Below are 18635 nucleotides of genomic sequence, written 5' to 3'. Positions count from 1 at the left end.
ACATTTTTATAATTTATATGTCACCCTTTATAATCTAAAATAGCCCCAGTCTCCCGTAGAAATTATAAAAGCCTTCTATTTTCTTCAACGACCAAAAAATAAATAAGATGATAGAAAATTTGAAAAAAAAATAAATAAAATTCTTCAGGAAAACTTGACGAATTTTCTCACCAACCGATAAGAGTATAAGATGACGATTCGTAGTAACAAATAGTGAATCATCCGGCACAATGAATGGGGGGAGATCTCACATTGGGAATTAGTAATTGTCACACAAACCATCGGCATTCCAGTACCCACTCCTGATCACATCGCATCACTTCCCGTGCCGAGAGGCTCTCTTTGTGCCAAAAAGACAATTTTTTTTTCTTCCCGCTAAAACGTTGAGAATAATTTGTGTCTGTGTGTATTTACCTATATTTCATTATCAATCGCTATATTTAGCAGGGAAAATAGGCGATCGTGCTTATCAGTGAAAGGTGTTTAAAAAAGTCGTTAAATTCTTAGGAAACCCGCGTGGTGGTGAATGCTTTTGGGTCGCGATGATAATTTACTGATAAAGTGTGTTTAAATATTGATTAAGAATTTCAAAACCATCATCGATATGCTTTTGCTGTAGCACCAAACAGTGTGTAAGTTTCTCGAGCAAATAAGGATTATTTTAGTGATTAAATATCTCCACTTCAGTCCTCCGCAGAATTTTGTCTCATTAATGTTTCTGAAGCATAGAAAATTCATTAAAAAAATTAAGGAAAATTCAAATGAAAATTCCTCAAACAACCCACCCTCAATTAGTTTTTTTTTCCAAAGAGAAAAAGATGAAAAATTTCCTCTTGATGAGTGAATCGATGGTTATGCTTGAAAAATTGTGAATTAGTTTCAATTAAATTCAATTAGAAATTGACCGGAGGGTTAATAATCGTGCCTGCCCATTTGTAGTGTTGCAGTGTGAGTCCGCGGGTGTGCAACTGAGGGGGGCAACAAATTTTTGAATGTGCGACAGATCCCCCTTTTGAACTACATTTTTTTTCGCCACACACTAAAGCTACGGGTTTATTTTCTCTTTTGCAGAGACGGGCAACATTAAACGAAGCATACAAGAAAATTAAGGAGAGAGTGATTAATTCGTTAGTGCGGGAGTTCTTGCGGAAGGGACAGAGGGATGAATGAAAACAGCACCATTTGGGAGGCTGAAAATTCCCCAGAAGGGGAATTCACGCGATTTTCACGGACCCTCCTAACGCTCGGAGCTGTTTTCACCATCATCATCCTCGTTGTGGGTGTCTTTGGGAATCTCCTCACGATTATCTCACTCATTAGATGTCCCAAAGTGCGAAATATTGCGGCATCTTTCATTATCAGGTGAGCTTTCCTTTGCTTTTGGGCACTTTTGGGGATTATTTTTTCAAAGCATTTATTGTCCATTACCTCTCAATCTACGCACGTAGTAATGTAGTACCGCTGGTACTAACTGTCATGGTATAGGACAGATTGGCTTATGTGTGTGGGGTTGGCGGGAGTCTTAAGGTGACTCTCTCTCCCAACCACCCTAGTACGGTTGGCTCAGTTGCTCGTGGGCCATGGGGTCGTACGGACGGACCCACCCCATAAGTCTGAATCGTAATACCTGGCTATGACAATTGGCACCTCATTGTCAGGTATTTTACAATTCAGAAGTGGGATAAGCCCAAAACTCGTTCGCGGAAGTGGAACGCGAGAAAATAGTGTTGAAAAGTGGAAATTCGCGAGTGAAAAATTCCATGGCGTCACTTCGACGTCACCGTGTGGAATTCGCGGAAAAAGTCCATCGTTTCGGGACTTTAGCGGCATGAAAACTCGCGTTGTGGCACCCGTGAGTGCCTTTTATGGTTTTCCTCGGCGGGAAAAGTGCCGTTTTGTGTGAAAACGCGTCGAAAAGCCGTGAAAATCGCGATGAAAAAGTGACATTTTGGCACTTTTTGTGTTGCCCGGCGCGAAAAGTGTGCGGAAAAAAGTCTCTTGTGGGGCTTTTGCGGGGCAGGGGAAGTGCCGTCGTGGTTTTCTTTGATGCGAAAAACGTTTTCGCAAAGGAAAAACCGTCGCGAGTGCAGGAAAATGCGTCATTCGATGGCGAAAAAGGGACAAAAAAAGTGTGACAAGTAGTGCGCATGTGCTGGAGCGGCGCGCGCAGGAAAAATGTGTGTGTGCGAGCAACGAGAGCGGCGCAGTGCTTCATCGCATCGAGAGTGCACACACACACACACACACACCAACGCCGTGTGGCGGCTGACACGCTGACGAGGCGGCGAAAAGGAGCGCATGCAGTAATGCATGCGGAGTATAAGAAGGAAAATCGCAAGTATTTTCTTTTAGATTGGAGAGTGGTATTCTCCAAATTGGTTATCCGACATTGATGAAATATATTTTTATGGTTAACCCTGAAAAGCGCTTTTCAAATCCAAGATATTCCCTTAATGTTGTATTTTTTATGTTTATATGTAAACATGTTATTTTAAGGGAATTTTAATTGTAATATTGCTTTACAGCTATCAACGGAATAAAATGAAATATAAAATTATGGTTTTTATTCCGTGTATTATAATGTATGATATTATAATGTTTCAGCTGTAGTTTGTGCGGGAACTCATCCTTAGATGGAACCCGATATAAAAAAAAAGACAAGAGGTGAGTTGCAAAGGAATTATAAGGAACCAATGTGTTGAAATCTTCATGAAATTCGAAAAAAAAAAGAATTTAGTGAAAATTTCAAAGAATTGAAGAATTGGTTGAATTCCTTGAAATGCAACGTAACAAAAAAAAAAATCTTGACCATTAATTGGAAGTTTCCTTTCAGAGAATTGAATAATAAAAGAAAAAAAAAGGGAATAAAGGAAAAAGACACCGACCGGAACTCTTCTTGAAAAAAAAGGGGAAGAATCTTTCAAGAAGAATAATGAAGAATTAGGCCAACTGGCTTTTTGTGGTCTTTCCTTGGGAATTTGTACATCTCGGGTTAGGATTATTGAGGGATCTTAGTCAAAAACCGAGATGAAAGGAACTTTAGGGTGGTTTGAATAGGAATCAAGGAGGAAAGAATCAAGGTTGTCGCTGTCCAAGAAATATTCTTCAGTAAATTGTAGGGAAGAGAGTGGTTTCACTGAAGAGTTAGTGCTTAAAAGTAGTGGAACGGACAAGTGACGTTGTGTCTTAGGTAGACTCTCTTCGGTGTGATCTTTATCGAATCATGGCATTTGATGATACCTGAGCGAAAGGAAGTTTCTTGAAAGTATCGCTCTTATTACTGCTATGGTATCATGCAAAGGGAAAGGTACTTGTATAGGTACATAAATAGTTGTTTTACTGAAGCGTAGAAGTATAGCTTGCAGTATAGTTGACACGGATAAGGAATAGTGTGTCAAAGTAGTGTTTCTCTTCTGATCAGGTTTACTGAAGCATTGGATACCTGGGCGAAAGAAAGTTCTCTGAGGTTATGGTTTCGCATAATGAGGTATCAGGAGAAGAGAAATGTGCCTGTACACATGGAAGAGCAATTCACTATGTTTATGTGATCAGTAGAAATACTGTGATAAACTGGCTCTTCAAGCATCCATAGAACCAACCTGATGTCGCAATAGATATGGTAGAATGGATGAATAGGAATGTAGGTCTGGGCGATCAATGGACGCATTGTAAGCTAGACAAGACATTCAGGTCATGTATCTATGCAACCAGTTAATACTAAAGACAACAATCATGAGTCTTCGTTGATCAGTTGATATAAGAGATTCATGAGTCTGTGAGTAAATGATACTGGTGTAGATAAAGCATGACGAGGTTTTCGCGGAGAGGCATCATGCTTGCATGGTGGGCCTGTTACGTTGAAAACCTGAAATGTCGTATTGATTAACATCAATCCAAGGTTAAGGTCCAAGGTTCTTGATAGTTTGTCATACGGCGAATGGTTTCTCGGAGACACTAGTCTCTATGGAACGAGCTTACGGTTCCTGGAACTGGGTAAGCTAAGTCTAGACATATGTTCCATGAGAAACAAGTAACATGGCGAAAGCTGTGTTGAGAGAACCTTCTGTAGGTTCATGGGTGTGATGATTTTGTGTCATGTGCACTGGCGTACTAAATCAAACAGAACCCTTGTGTACTTGGACTACCAGGTACGGTTCCATTAGGAACAATTTGATATGATCTTCAGTTTGTGAATAGAGTTGTTGTCTAATACAGACTTGTACTCTATACAAAGGACCGCAGTTGTTATCGCATTCATTGCGAAGTATACTGGTCAAAGATCACGGGAAAATTCGGTCAATCTGTCTTGCTTTTCCTAGCTTGTGCCGAGGACGTCACAAAAGTCAGGAATGGCCGAATGTAGTACCGCTGGTACTAACTGTCATGGTATAGGACAGATTGGCTTATGTGTGTGGGGTTGGCGGGAGTCTTAAGGTGACTCTCTCTCCCAACCACCCTAGTACGGTTGGCTCAGTTGCTCGTGGGCCATGGGGTCGTACGGACGGACCCACCCCATAAGTCTGAATCGTAATACCTGGCTATGACAATTGGCACCTCATTGTCAGGTATTTTACAGTAATTAACAAGTTTTGTCCACGAAATATTAGTTTTCTTTTAAGCTCAAATGCACCAGTAAAAATTTCAGTAAAATTTAATATGGAGCAAGTTAAACTTTTCCCCGTTTTTTAAATTTATCGTTTTTCTTTAAATTTTGAATTTTAAGATTGTTGGAATTCTTTTAAGAATAGTTTTAAAAAGCATATTTTCAAATAAAATTAAATCTCATATCAGAGACACATTTTGTGCTATAAAAAATATCTTTTTATCTGTGTTTCATTCTTATTGTTATAGAATAATTGTATGAAAAATTTAAAACTTCTCATACAAATGATAAAAAACTTTAGAAGTTTATTCAATTATAATTATTTTATCTACGGAAGTATAAAAAATATTAAGTATCTAATTTAATTATTTTATGGATTTTTGTAGTACCTAATGTGCCTAGAATGTGTCTAGACTACTACCAACTAAATCTTTAAAAAAAATCAATTTAAAAATAAATGTAATTTCAATAAATAATTGATAACTATTTCAAACAGCCTCTATAAGCTAAATTTTTCTTTACAATCACTTTGAATTAATTCAAAATAATTTTAATTAAATTTACAAAATCAAGTCAATATTTGACGTAAATTTTTCCTAGTGATTACGCGTGCTTCTCTATTTACATTTTATTGTTGGAAATTAAAGAAATTCTCGGAAAGAGTCCATTTAATACCCATTTAATTCTCTTCTGCATTAACCACGTGAATGCTTAGCTCAATGCAGGCTTGGCTTGTTTTTGTCGTATAGCTATTAATAAATTACTTATTTGCGACCATCTTAATCAAATTTAAGATGAATTTCGTAAGTTTTTGTGAAAGTTTTATTCCCACACAAAGAATACAGAGTTTTGCGTGATTTTCCACGGCACTTTGTAGTGATAACAATCATCTGAAAAGTAATTATTACTTCCCATTAGCAATTGGGAAGTCCCAAAAGAAAGCTTTGTAAAAAGCCCTTAAAGGTTTAGAGAATTTCAGAGAATTCTACTTAATGCCTTTAAAGTGGAATTTGATTATTTTGGATGAGATTTTGAAAGAAAATCATGATAAAATATTGCAAATTAATTTCTTGATAATTTCTCTAAAATTGTGTAAATAAGATTCTTTGTAAAACATCTTTTGTTATACTTAGAACGTGAAGTCATTGTTTAATAAAACCAAAGAGAACAGTCATAGGTAATGCTGGTAATTCATATGAATTGATATTGATATAAAAAATGCTTCTGACACTCCTTTGAGCTTCTTATCAAACTTTAACAATTTTTAGTTAATTTTTTCCCACTGAATCTTTCTTATCGGATGTTTATTTTCTCATGAAAAGAATCTTTTCTTACAAATATTTTCACATTCGTTATTCATTGAAATCGAATATTGAGAACTTAAACTCTATCCGAGAAATTGATTTAGTGATATAGAAAAAATTAAATGGTCTTTTAGTGAGAAACTACGTAATAATCATATAGAAAATCATCCATTGATTCATTTTTAGAATCAATTCTGAGGCCCAGATGCTTCATGATGAGTCAAAACATTTTTTTTTCAACAAATCTGTTTTGTTTTTGCAGTTTATGCCTCGCAGATTTCATTTTTTGCATCTTCGTCTTGCCATTCAATGCCATTAGATTCATCCATGGCTCCTGGCGCCTTGGGGAACTTTTGTGTAAGCTCGTACCATTCGTACAGTACGGCAGTATTGGGGTATCACTGCTTTGCATTGCCATGATCACGGTCAATCGGTACGTGATGATTGTCCATCATAGTGCCTACGCGAGAGTCTACCAGAGGCACTGGATTGTTGCCATGATCCTCTTCTGTTGGATCTTCTCCTACGGCATGCAGGTGCCAACACTTCTTGGTGTTTGGGGTGCTTTTGGCTATGACAGCAATCTCGGCACATGCTCCATTCTCAAGGATCAATACGGACGGAGTAGTAAGACTCCACTGTTTGTCATTGCCTTCGTCATTCCGTGCCTTCTTATTGTACTGTGCTACACACGAATCTTCTGGGTGGTTCATCAGTCAGAGATGCGAATGAAGCAGCACGCCTCCGTGGCAAATGCAGTGCAAAATAATCTTAGACCTACCACCGGTGGTAGGCTGTCAGTGGATGGGAATGCTTCAGGGCAGGTATCTGACAGTGGTACCCCACAGCAGCGGGTTATTCCATCGACAGCACCCCAACCGGTGCGAATTAAAAATCAACGGGACATTAAGGTGGGTTTAATTTTAAATTAAAAAAAAATTTCATGTTTCACCTTTTCGCGAATGCATGAAACATTTGGGTTTTATCATGATATTCATTTTGTTTTTGCTATCAGAGGACGTACATATATCGGTTGGTTAAAGTATATTCCTTGACACCTTTTATGAAAATTTAAAGCATTTTTTGAAAGAAAAATTAACAATTAAATAATTTAACCCTTTAACTTTCACGTTAAACGTAGAAACATTGAAACATGCAGTCTATTTGATAAGATTCTTCAAAAGCCTTCAAAGAGCATTTCTAAGTAAAAACGTTTTCTTTGATCTCTTATACGTAAACTTAACACCTATTTACAACTTAAGCAAAAAATAATTAATTTAAAATCGATTAAGTAGAATGTTTCACGTTTGGATCGGCGTATGATCCAAAGGAACTAAAAGTTTCAATGTTTTTGTGTTTCATGTGAACAGAAAAGGGTTAAAAATGTTTCACGGAAAAGTCAACACATGACCAAATGAACCTAAAGGGTTAAAGACCCAACAAACTTTTCATTTTAATGAATTTTCAAAAAAATTCTTTTCAAACTTATTTCCCCCATACGAATTTTTATTGCAGGCCCGCCGAAATGAATGGAAGATCACAAAGATGGTGCTGGCCATCTTCATCTCCTTCATTGCATGCTACCTTCCCATTACGGTGATTAAGATAGCAGATAAAGACGCAGCCCATCCGGAGGCTCATGTCTTTGGGTATGTGATGCTGTACCTTTCGGCATGCATCAATCCCATCATCTATGTGATAATGAACAAGCAATACCGGCAGGCGTACAAAACAGTCCTGCTGTGCCGCTCCACGGCAATGCTTACACCAAAGACCCCACGCACGAGTGGTGGCAACAGTGGTAAGTTCGATGGAAATTGCGCAAATTTGCTTAATGAGGCAAAAATTGTAGGAGCGTATGTTTGTTCTTAGAGAAATGGAAGGACGCCGCATTCAGCTACAATCTCAATCGTACCCAGGTATTGGAAGTCTCCATGGGCGAGTAACGGCCGGTATACCCCTAACTGCAGCCGCATCAACGGCATTGCAGTGGAACTACAGCAAATAGAGGGACCCAGCAGACAGACAATACAATACTTACAATCACTTCCGCGCGCGCAATTTTGCAATCACCCACCATCAAATATGGCACTGATATTTTGTTTGTTTTTTTAGTATATAAAAAAGGCATGAGAAGAGAGAGAGGGAGAGAAGATTATAGAATGGACATGATTTACATGCGTGTTTATTTGATATTTAAATGCGCAGGACATGCGGACATCGTGTTTGGGGTACAACGTTCCCATTGACGACCACCTGAAAGAGCGGTGTATATGAGAATATATTTTGTGCTATGCATAAGAATTCACGGTAGTTTCATTGAAGAAAGCCACACACGAGAGAGCGCAAAAAAGGACTCATCGCGTTGCTTTTTTTTGGCAATGAACTTCGTAGTTTGGCGCCAATAGTGCGAGGGTTGTGAATTGCGAGGGAATTTCACACAAGAGAGGACCCCTGTACTCCTCTACAAAACAACAACACCCTCGCTGATATTTTGTGTGTTTTGCAAAGTGCATAGAGTGTCCAAATTGACCATCATGTGGGGTGTGGTGTGTAGGTGGAAAGAAGAAAAATGATGGTACATCAATTAAATTGACCTCACTTGCATAATAAATATTTGATTCTTCAGCGACGGATTGAATTAATTTCCATAATAGTCAATTATTATAATTTTTTTCTTCTTTTTTGTTCCTATTAGAAAGATAAAAGTGCGTGTGGGTTTTTTGTGCGCGATAAATCAATAAATCTACGAGGGAGGATCTCTTTTTTTTTCATTGCTTCTTCTCCTTTGAATGCGAGACATAATTCAAACAATTCAAAAGATTTTCCTCATTAAAATTTTACAAAGGAATTCCTCGAGCCATCCCTGCGTGACCTTTGGAGTTTTTTTTCTTCTAAATTCTTTTCCAATAAGCTATCACACCTCCCACGATCTAGAGAAAAATGGAATTTTCAAATAATAAATCACGCGGGAATCCCTCACCAATCTCCGAAGATAATTTCAATGTTGTCGTACGTGTGCGACCATTGTTGGCAAAGGAAGTTCAATCGAATGATTCAATGGTCATACAATTCCCGGGAAATGGGCAAATCTACGTAAGTATTAATTAATAAAATCCCGCCAAAAAATTCTCCGTGAGAACCCAGACTAAGGACACAAAGTCAACATAAAAAAAATGTTAAAATTCCCATTTAAACAGTGTGATTGCTCAAGTGGTGGAAGCAGTGCTGGGAGTACGGGTAGTAGTGCACAGAGACCCAAACTTTTCTCCTACAATGTCGTCTTCGAAACAGGTATGATTTTTCCCACCATCGCGAGTCCTTGGCCCCGCAAAGAAAAATCCATGGTAGACAAGAAAATTATTTACAATGAAGCGACGCATTTGAACACCCACCCACCCACTCATCCACCCATTGAAAAGTCAATCAATGATGAAGGGAGACTTTTAAATTTGAATCGATTGGAAAGTAATGAGTATACATCAAGCACGTATAGCCCAGAACTCCTTGAATGCCATTTTGATGGATTTACCCACAAAGTTAAAGGATGTAAAATTAGGGGGAAGCTCGCGGTAACCTTTTGCACTTGACTTTTTAAGCACTTGACTTGTCTTGTGAAGCATCATTAAAATGTAGGTATTCACTCAATGGGTTCAAAGGTTTTCAAGGATATGAGAGGTAGAGAAATTATTTGATTGTTTTTTTTTTGAGAAAAAAAATATAAAATTAAATTTGAACCCTTCTGGTTAAAAAGTTCTGGATATTCCGTCCTATTCAGCAATCAAAAAGTCTTCGAAATCATTGAAATTTCAGAAGAAATTCTTCAAATTTTAAGGATTTTTTGGTCGCTGCGAATAGGACCAATTAGAGTATATTTTTTAACCCTCGGCATACCATAATAGACTGGGGAACGACCTCAGACCCGAATTTTGTTATAATTCTTATATACAAAAACACAATTTTTGAAAACAATGTTATGGGAAAGATAAACAAAAATTTCAAATCAATCCGACTATAAAAAAATTGTTATTGAAAAAAAATTAAAAATTGACGTAACTGCCGAATTTTAGGGTCTATTCTGTCAAATATCTTTTTTATCCTTTTCTTGAAAGTTGTTAAAAATTTTGACATTTTGGTTTTTAAATCGTTCTATAAAAGAAAAACAAAACAGTTCCCAAAATCTGTAAAAAAAAAAGTCTTTAGAAAACTTCTAGAAAAATAATGTTACTTTTATAACAAAACTAAAGAGTTAAAAACAAACTGCCAAAAAATAATTTTCTTGGAATAATAAACGTGAAAAAAATTAAAATTAAAAAATTAATTAAATGAATAAATGACTTAAATCTCAGGGAAGGGCATTAAGTCCCTAAAAATGAATCAAAATCAAAAGAATCCCAGAAAATTATAAGTTTTCAATTCTATTTCGAGTCAATAGGCAATCAAAAATGAATAGAGTCCTTTTCGCAGAACTCTTTAAAAAAAAAAAAAAATAGATAAATCTTTCCATTAACTTTTTTATTGTGAACTGACTGGAAAATAAGATGGCATTGATAGCAAAGCACTAATGGGTTAAACCCCTAAATCACCTGTCAGGGTTGGCATGGAGAAGGGGATGCAGAGAAGGTTAATTTTATTGTGACTGGGTGTTGTGTTAATCACAGCATGTGTCGCACACCCCCTTTAACCCAATCCTTTAACCCAATCAATAAACGAATATTCAAAGGATATGTACCTATACCCTTTAAATGTTAATTTATTGAAATGTAAAAAAAAATGAAAATGTTATCAATGTTATTAAATTCTAATGCACACACAATTTTTTTTTGAGTATTTGGGTCAAAATCAATAAAATGTAGGTAATTTATTACTCAAACAGAGAGCAATTGCATTGGGGAGGAGTTAAGTGAAACTCGCTCTCAGTAATTACTTATTGTTAGTATAAACTACGTAAATAATATTGAGTAGATGGGGGTGGGTGTAATTTGACAAAAAAAAATTCCTATCATGCTCAAATGGCCTTTAAAAATATTCCGCATTAAATAAAATATGATGTATGTCGTACAAATCAATTTGTCAACAAGGATATTACATTAAAAGAATTGTTTTTTTCATATTAATTCCAAATATTTCATGAATAATTTAAATATTTTGAATAAATATTATTTAATTGAAGATAGGAATGTAGCCAGAAATCTTTTCAAGGAGCCATCTAAAGATTTTTTTTTAAATAATTTAAAAAATGCTGAAAATGGATTTAGAAAACGAATTGACATATTTAAGAACATTTGATATTTTTTGTAACGTTTTATGTTACTTTTTTTAATGTTTGACCGATATATTTAATGTCTGATGAAGTTTATTTTCTAACGTTGACGTTTCTTTTCCAACAATTGACATTATTTTCCTGCAAATAACATTTTTTCAGACGTTTAATGCGTTTTTTCTAACGTACGATGTTTCTTTTATATGTTTTTCTATTTTTTTAACGTTTGAAAAATTATGTTCTAAATTTTTTAAACTCATTTTTTATTATTAAAATATCTCTAAACAAAAACTTGAACTTTTTCAACTTTTAGGGGTTGTTGGACACCCAAAGATCCTCTTTGGCTACGTCCTTGATTGATTTTTTCTTGCAAAATTGGTCTCTCTAGGTCATGGTGTATTGAATCTTTTTTTTAATCTAAGTACCTACAGACTAAAAATAAACTTTATTTAGATAAAAATTAAACTTTTTTAAACAAGAAAGTTAAAATAAATATGGGCCTGGTGGCGCAACGGATAGAGAACTAGCTCCGTATGCAAAAATACTCCGGTTCGAATTCACGATTGTTCAAAATCAATAAAAGGTTTTAATGGGATTTGTGGAAATGTTTTTTTTTTATTTAGGTGCCACACAGGAGGATATACTTCAATATTCGGGAATTCAGCGACTGATTGCAATGGCCGTGGAGGGATTCAGCTGTACTGCCTTCTGCTACGGTCAAACAACATCAGGGAAGACACACACCCTCACTGGTCCCCCTGATCTCTTCCTACGTCGCCCAGATCCCACAGATGAACGCCATGGGCTGATTTTTCGCTCCTTTGTCTATCTCTTTCAGCTGTTGCGCGAAAAGAAAGACACGAATTTTGTGCTGAAAGCTTCGTTTTTGGAGATTTACAATGAAAAGGTGATTGATCTCCTCAATCCCGGTACAGCACGGAAGCCCCTTGCTGTGAGATGGAGTAAGAAATCTCGAGGATTTTTCGTTGAGAATTTATTTACTGTCGACTGTGAGCAATTGGATGATTTGTTGGCTGTTCTCGAGGAAGGGATGCGCAATAGATCCGTGGGATCGCACAGTATGAATGAGCATTCATCGCGTAGTCATACAATCCTTACAGTTTACATTACGTCCGAGCAACAAGCTGAACGTGGGGTCTTCCTGTCGAAGCAGGGAAAATTGAATTTTGTCGATTTGGCCGGCAGTGAGATGACCAAGAAGACCAATAGTGAAGGGAAGACCCTCGAGGAAGCTAATAACATCAATAAGAGTCTCATGGTATTGGGCTATTGCATCTCATCGTTGAGTGATGCAAAGAAGAAGCACGGGCACATCCCGTACAGAGATAGTAAACTAACAAAACTCCTAGCTGATAGTTTAGCTGGCAATGGGGTTGCCCTCATGATTGCCTGCATCTCACCAGCACGTTCCAATTTATCCGAAACCTTGAGTACCCTCAGGTGGGAATCTCTAAACAATTCCCTTATTTAGACAAGAAGTAATTATTTTAATTTTTTCGGGAATTTAGGTACGCAGCCAGGGCTAAGAAAATCCGAACTAAACCCCTTATTGTGATGGACCCGCGGGAGGCAATGATTCTCAGTTTAAAACGTGAAATTGATACGCTACAGCAGGAAAATGAACACCTCCGGACAGCTCTCTACGTGGAGACGGAAAAGAAGTTCGATTCGAAGAGTGGAAGCAGTTCAGCATCAGCTAATTCAACTTCCGTTTCAGCACCCATAATGAATCTCGATGAGAAGCAGGTGACGGAACTCGATGGGGCACAACTTGTGGAATTAGTGAAGCTCTATATGCTTGAGAATCAATCACTACGCACGGAAAATTCCGAGCTCTACACCGTGAGGGATATGGTGCTACGTGATCAGGAGATTGTCTGCCGTGAAAATGAGAGATTGTTGAAAAAGCTTGAAGATGTTAATTCGTGAGTTTGATAATTTAGGGAATTAAATCCAAAAGAAAAATTGAGAAAATGAATTATTTCCTTTATAGAGTATGCTGCAGATCACCAATAATTCCCGCCCGGCCGACATTCTCCGCGGAAATACTCAACATGTCCACGGGGAGTGAACCAGAACAGCCCAATATATGGATTGCGCCATCAGCAAACAACCAAAACCCCTCAACATACTGATTCAAGTGCTTTTTTCTTGCAAATCATCATGTTGGTTAATGACTAATGTATCATTCACGCAATCCGCGCAACACGGAATTGGCCCCTGGTCATTCCTGGACAGTCATGTGGACAAGGACAAAGTGATATAGCCTGGCGTGAAGCTCTTCAGCGTCAAAATTTGTATATACAACAATGATTATATATTTTAGGGAAAATTTACACGTAGAGGAAAAATTTTATTGAATAAATGGTTTCCATGGGAATACCTTTATGCCCAAACATTGTGCCGTCCATTGAATACCTTTTCAGTGCTTTTGCAGCAAGAAGAATCATAGAAAATGTACGCAAATAACGTGATTATTCGTGATGGTGAGTACACCAAAGTGATTTACACGCTAATCAAAGAGGAGAGATTCCACGAGGCAATTGATGCTCTCAATAACATCGAAGAAGTCTCGAGTTCACGCGCTGGGCTCTCCCTCCTTGGGCATTGCTACTTCCAATGCCAGGACTTCATTGAGGCGGCCAATTGCTATGAACACCTCATGGCAATCGCCCCCGAAGTTCCCGAATATCGCCTCTACTTTGCCCAATGCCTCTACCAAGCGGGTCTCTTTGATGAAGCCCTCAAGGTGACGCAACTCGTGGATGCTCCGCATCTCGGGGAAAAAGTCCGTCAGCTCCAGAGTGCCATTCGATATGGGAATGAAGACTATGCTGGGGCACAGACCCTCCTTCTGCAGCGCCCAGCTGGTGCAGAAGCAACTCTGAGTGACGAAGGGTGCCTCCTGTATCAAGCTAGTCTCTACGAGGATGCCCTACAGCGCTTCACAACTTCCCTCCAGACAGGTGGTTTCAATCCCCTTGTGGCCTACAATGCTGCCCTGTGCCATTTCCGGCGCAAAGAAAATTCCCAAGCACTCAACTACATCGGGGAAATTGTGGAGCGTGGAATACGAAATCATCCAGAACTGGGAATTGGGGCTCAGGCTGAGACGGAAGGTTTGTCATTTAAGGGAATTTAATCTTTTTTTTACCGATTTCACGGTAAAAAAAATTCACTAGTCAGATAGTCTTAAGATTTTGTTTTAATATTCTTAAACATTTCTTAAGTTTTATTAAGAAAAACTTGAGATTTCTTAAATTTTCTTAAGCGAATCTTACAATTTTTAATGTTTTCTTAAACAAAATTTCAGAGTTCTTGAGATTTCTAAAGATTTTTGTTTTAATTTTCTAGATATTTTTAAAGAAAAACTCAAAATTTTTTGAGTATTCTCAATGGAAAGTTAAGGCGTTTTAAGTTGGTTTTAAGTCAGGCTGAATCGGGCTAAATTCATATTTTTCAATGACTTCTACGAATTACGATGCCCAAAAACAATTGGTTTAAAAAAAATTAAAAAGAAACTTAGGGAGCAATTTTGGACAAAATAAAAGACAAAATATTTTGAAAATACAAAATATTTTGACATTAAATGTAATTTTGCACAAAATATTTCTCTAAAACTTTTGTCAATCTCTCCACAAAAGAAATTTTTGCAATTTTAGGTACAATAAAAGGTGAAATATTTTGAAAATCTGAAAAATTTTGACGTTTAATGCAATTTTAGACAAAAGACAAAAGATTTTTTTGTGTCAATCTTTTGACAATCTTGTGAGAACGTCTCCAAAAAAGATTTTTACAGGAGAATTGTAATTTTGCACAAAATAATTTATACATTACACAAGAAATATTTTGTGTTTTACAAGCATCTCGTCGAGGTGCTTTTATAAAATCAAAATCTTTTGTCAAACTGGTGTTTACGCGTTGCATTTTTTAGAAGTTTTCTATCATGTTTCTCGAAATAGCAATGGATAATAATGCAATTTCGGTTAATTGTGAAGCTTTGTGCAAAGGGAATTTGTGGAATGATATGAAATTCAGCCAATTTAGCTGTGTCCATTTTCCCTTTTAGCGGTGTTGGGCAAAAATGTTATGGAGAATTTCTCTGTCTTTCCGGCAAAGATTTGGTAGATCGCTGACAAGTTCTAACCCTATATAATCAGGATTTTGGGTCAGAGATCCCTTCCCTATGTTCCTGATGCGACTTCTTATGTGCAAAAACGAAATATGTAGGGCTAATTAATGCAATAAAATATGAGTCAATCAATTCATGTAAAAGAGAATCATATCAGAGTGACTCATTAACATTTTCTTGGTGTAATGAAAATCGAACTGATGAGCTAAAAGCCAGATGGTTTTTTGGTCTTCCCAACATCCTTGGGGTACCTAATAGACTACACGCATGCTTGACTTGAATTTCCCTAAAAATTGATTCAGTTCAGATTGTTCAATTGCCCCAATCGTAAACATAACCTAATAGGAATGTTATCTTCTTCTTATTTTTTCCATCTGTAAACTCTCCACTCGAAAGAAAAACACGTCACAAAAGGCGACAAAATATAACAAAAGTCTCCCAAAAGATATTTTATTCAAAATTGCTCTTCATAAAATGTCTTTTGTAGACTTCACAAAAGACAAAATATATTTTATTTTGTCCAAAATTGCTCCCTTATTTTTTTCTTATGGGAACTTTAGAAATTTTCAAAAATCTTATCGTTCGCTTTAGAGAACTTAAGAAATCAAGAAAATTTTTCTTAAAAAAAAATCTTAAGTTATTCTTAAGAAAAATTGAGAAATCTTAACTTTTGGTTAATAAAACTTAAGAAATCCTAATTTTCGGTTTAGAAAACTAGAGTAATTTCAATTTAAATAAAAAACTTGAGAAATCTCAATTTTTTTAAAAAAGAAAACTTGATAAATTCTTAAGAAAATTTAAAAAAAATCCTAAGACTGAATCCTATAAGTTTTCAAGATCTTGAAATCTTCAATTGCATCTGCTAATATTCTTATTATACAATATTATTTATAATTAATCATTCAAATACGATTTCACAATTTATTTCAAGATTGAATTAGGAATTTTTTGAGCTATTAGGTTTAAAAAAGAAATAATCTTGCTGCTCTCTGGGCCAAATCAAAACGTAATTTAAATTAAATTAATCAGTTAATATTCCTATTAAGATTTTTTTATCACCCCCTCTTCCCTAATGTCTCCTCATAACGAAAAAAATCAATACAATGGTGTGAGAACTATTTACTTAATATCCTCGCCTTTCGATAGGTCATTAACCGTGATTTTTTTCATTAATCAACCATCAATAAATACCAACGAATTGTCACCTTAAACTTTGTGCTGCTAATGAGTCGAAGTATAATCAAAATAAACTAGAAATATCGAGTTTTTCAGCCACACAGAGGACAAGAACTTTTCCCATGAAGAGCTTTTGAATATGAAATTATTCGATATTGAAGCGTCATTTATTCTTTCTTTCTTTTTATTTAATACCTATATAGACAAATATTCTGATAGAAAGCACCGCGTTTATTTACTTTGGAAGTATAATTGTATGATAATGGGGTTTATCTATTGAACTTTTACCCAGTGACTTGCTTTATTTCTTTCAATACAAAGTCTTTTATTCATCTTTCATAAAATATTCTTTTTTTGGTAATTTTTTGTAGAATCATTTTCGGAGGGGAATTGGCCTTTGAATTGTTCCTTTAAGCTTCGTCTTTCTAGCTAGAATGACGAAATAAGTCTTTTAAAAGTTTCTTAAGAATTTTCTTACAAAACATCATTAAAATATTTAATTTTTTTTACTGAATTTTCTCGATAATTACAATAACGCTCCACAAAAAATAACCCGAAGAGATAAGAATAAAAAAAATCATTAAAAACCTCAAAAACACCCATAAAAAAATTTAAGAAATTCTATTTAAGGTGGAGCAAGAAGTGTTGGAAATCCCCCAGCTTTGGCTGCTTCTGGCCTTGCACAGGCACTTAATTTAAAAGCAGCCATTGAGTATCAGGAAGGGAATCTCGAAGGGGCACGAGAAGCCTTGCTGGATCTCCCACCGAGAGCTGAACCTGAACTCGATCCAGTTACCCTCCACAATATGGCCCTAACAGACCCCGCTGGAGCTGGAGCTGGTCTCCGGCGTTTGGCATTCCTCATGGAACTCGGACCACCCACCTGTCCACCGGAAACTTTCGCCAATATCCTCCTCCTTTGCTGCAAACACGAAATGTACGACACAGCAGCGGATTTATTGGCTGAGCACGCTCATCTCACATATAGATATCTCACACCCTATCTGTATGACCTTCTCGACGCTTTGATAACTGCCCAGACATCCTCGGAGGATGCTGAACAGAAACTCGGGACACTTGCATCGAATTTAGCTGGAAAACTACGTTCACTGGCAGCTAAGGTACAAGATGCTCGTGGATCTGGAGATCAGAATATCCTTCGTAGTTCCCTGAGGGAATACGAAGCAGCTCTGGACAAGTGAGTCCTTTTACATCCTTTTTTTTGTTATTTCAACTATGCCGCATTTATTAAATAATTTCACGGTATTCACGGTAATTTCTCTTTTCAATTGAATTTCCTCTTTTAAACCATGAAAAAGGCTTTTCATTTTACATTTTCAATTTTCATAAGGATATAAAAGGGAGTTATTAATAGAAAATCTATTTACAAACCAACCCATTCATGAGGTAATAGTGCTTGTAAAGCAATTTAGTAGGAAATTTCTCTCTCTCTCTCACTGAATTGTGGGGAAGGTGAGAAAGTTTTAATTATATTTACCAAGGGGCATTTATCTGGATAAAAATTCATGTGGTAATGGAATCTTGTAGAAAATACTTAAAGGTATTCGAGAATATTTGAGAAAACTTCCAAATTATTCGGAATATTGAAAGTATTGCATTGAAAAAGGCAGAAAACACAGCTGTGACGTCATTGTTCCCATTTTTGGACATGTCTTTGACAGTTTTTCTCAGCTTTGACTATTTCTTAATGTTTTTAATTTTTTACTCTACAAAATTACGCTTGACTCTCTTGTTTCCTCCAAAGGGCATAGCCAGGGAGAGTATTTGGGTGTCTACAAACACCCTAAACACTTGGAGGATCGAGGTTTCTAACCTCAAAAGTTTGACTTTCGTTTTCTCTCAAAATAAAATATTTTTCCAAGTTTTCTTTCGACGATCTTGAAGTAATTGAAATTCCCTGCACACAGATGTAGAAATTATCACGATATGTTTAAGACCTTTTAATTCTGAGGCGATTGAAAAAAGTCTAATTCGCCTTTTTGGCCAGCAAAAATCCTCCAAGGATTAAAAAGTTTAGTAAGTTCCGGCTTTTCTTTCGGAGTTAAAAAATCTTTTTTTTTTATGTCAAAATACATTTTTGAAATTAAAAAAAAATGAATTTTCAAACGTTAGACA

The 18635-nt window shown here is 36.4% G+C and overlaps 4 protein-coding genes across 7 annotated transcripts in view; 3 read left to right on the top strand and 1 right to left on the bottom strand.

The window, feature by feature from the left end:
• LOC129795820 (uncharacterized) overlaps positions 1–18635 on the bottom strand; it is a 30972-nt gene that overhangs the window by 11410 nt on the left and 927 nt on the right. The gene's annotated exons all lie outside the window — the stretch shown is intronic.
• Positions 236–8211, top strand: LOC129795818 (G-protein coupled receptor moody). 4 transcript variants are annotated; one of them, XM_055837306.1, is made up of 5 exons: positions 236–632; positions 1072–1362; positions 6170–6818; positions 7423–7708; positions 7780–8211. In XM_055837306.1, exons 2-5 carry the CDS (start codon positions 1163–1165, stop codon positions 7851–7853), a joined length of 1209 nt encoding a protein of 402 aa, XP_055693281.1. In that variant the 5' UTR covers positions 236–632; positions 1072–1162; the 3' UTR covers positions 7854–8211. The 4 variants fall into 4 exon arrangements, with proteins under 4 accessions (XP_055693281.1, XP_055693284.1, XP_055693283.1 ...); XM_055837309.1 differs by having other exon boundaries at positions 270–632; positions 7760–8211; XM_055837308.1 differs by having other exon boundaries at positions 628–948.
• Positions 8325–13587, top strand: LOC129795814 (kinesin-like protein KIF12). Its single transcript, XM_055837300.1, has 5 exons — positions 8325–9003; positions 9108–9201; positions 11794–12631; positions 12700–13116; positions 13185–13587. Exons 1-5 carry the CDS (start codon positions 8851–8853, stop codon positions 13324–13326), a joined length of 1644 nt encoding a protein of 547 aa, XP_055693275.1. The 5' UTR covers positions 8325–8850; the 3' UTR covers positions 13327–13587.
• Positions 13488–18635, top strand: part of LOC129795809 (tetratricopeptide repeat protein 30 homolog) — a 6811-nt gene continuing 1663 nt past the window's right edge. Inside the window, exons 1-2 of the mRNA XM_055837295.1 lie at positions 13488–14310; positions 17130–17697. Of these exons, the coding sequence (XP_055693270.1) occupies positions 13647–14310; positions 17130–17697 (1232 nt within the window). The 5' untranslated portion in view covers positions 13488–13646. The remainder of the gene's footprint in view (positions 14311–17129; positions 17698–18635) is intronic.

This window comes from Lutzomyia longipalpis, chromosome 4 (genome assembly GCF_024334085.1).
Source record: "Lutzomyia longipalpis isolate SR_M1_2022 chromosome 4, ASM2433408v1".
Classification (NCBI taxonomy): domain Eukaryota; kingdom Metazoa; phylum Arthropoda; class Insecta; order Diptera; family Psychodidae; genus Lutzomyia; species Lutzomyia longipalpis.
The sequence above is the reverse complement of the archived record's forward strand: the minus strand, read 5'-3'. Positions and strand labels throughout refer to the sequence as shown.

Coding starts and splice junctions, on each gene's coding strand:
- LOC129795818 (XM_055837306.1), top strand. CDS start 1,163: ATGAATGAAAACAGCACCATTTGGGAGGCTGAAAATTCCCCAGAAGGG. Junction 1,363..6,169: donor GCGGCATCTTTCATTATCAG/GTGAGCTTTCCT, acceptor TTGTTTTTGCAG/TTTATGCCTCGCAGATTTCA. Junction 6,819..7,422: donor AAAATCAACGGGACATTAAG/GTGGGTTTAATT, acceptor TTTTTATTGCAG/GCCCGCCGAAATGAATGGAA.
- LOC129795814 (XM_055837300.1), top strand. CDS start 8,851: ATGGAATTTTCAAATAATAAATCACGCGGGAATCCCTCACCAATCTCC. Junction 9,004..9,107: donor CGGGAAATGGGCAAATCTAC/GTAAGTATTAAT, acceptor CCATTTAAACAG/TGTGATTGCTCAAGTGGTGG. Junction 9,202..11,793: donor CAATGTCGTCTTCGAAACAG/GTATGATTTTTC, acceptor TTTTTTATTTAG/GTGCCACACAGGAGGATATA.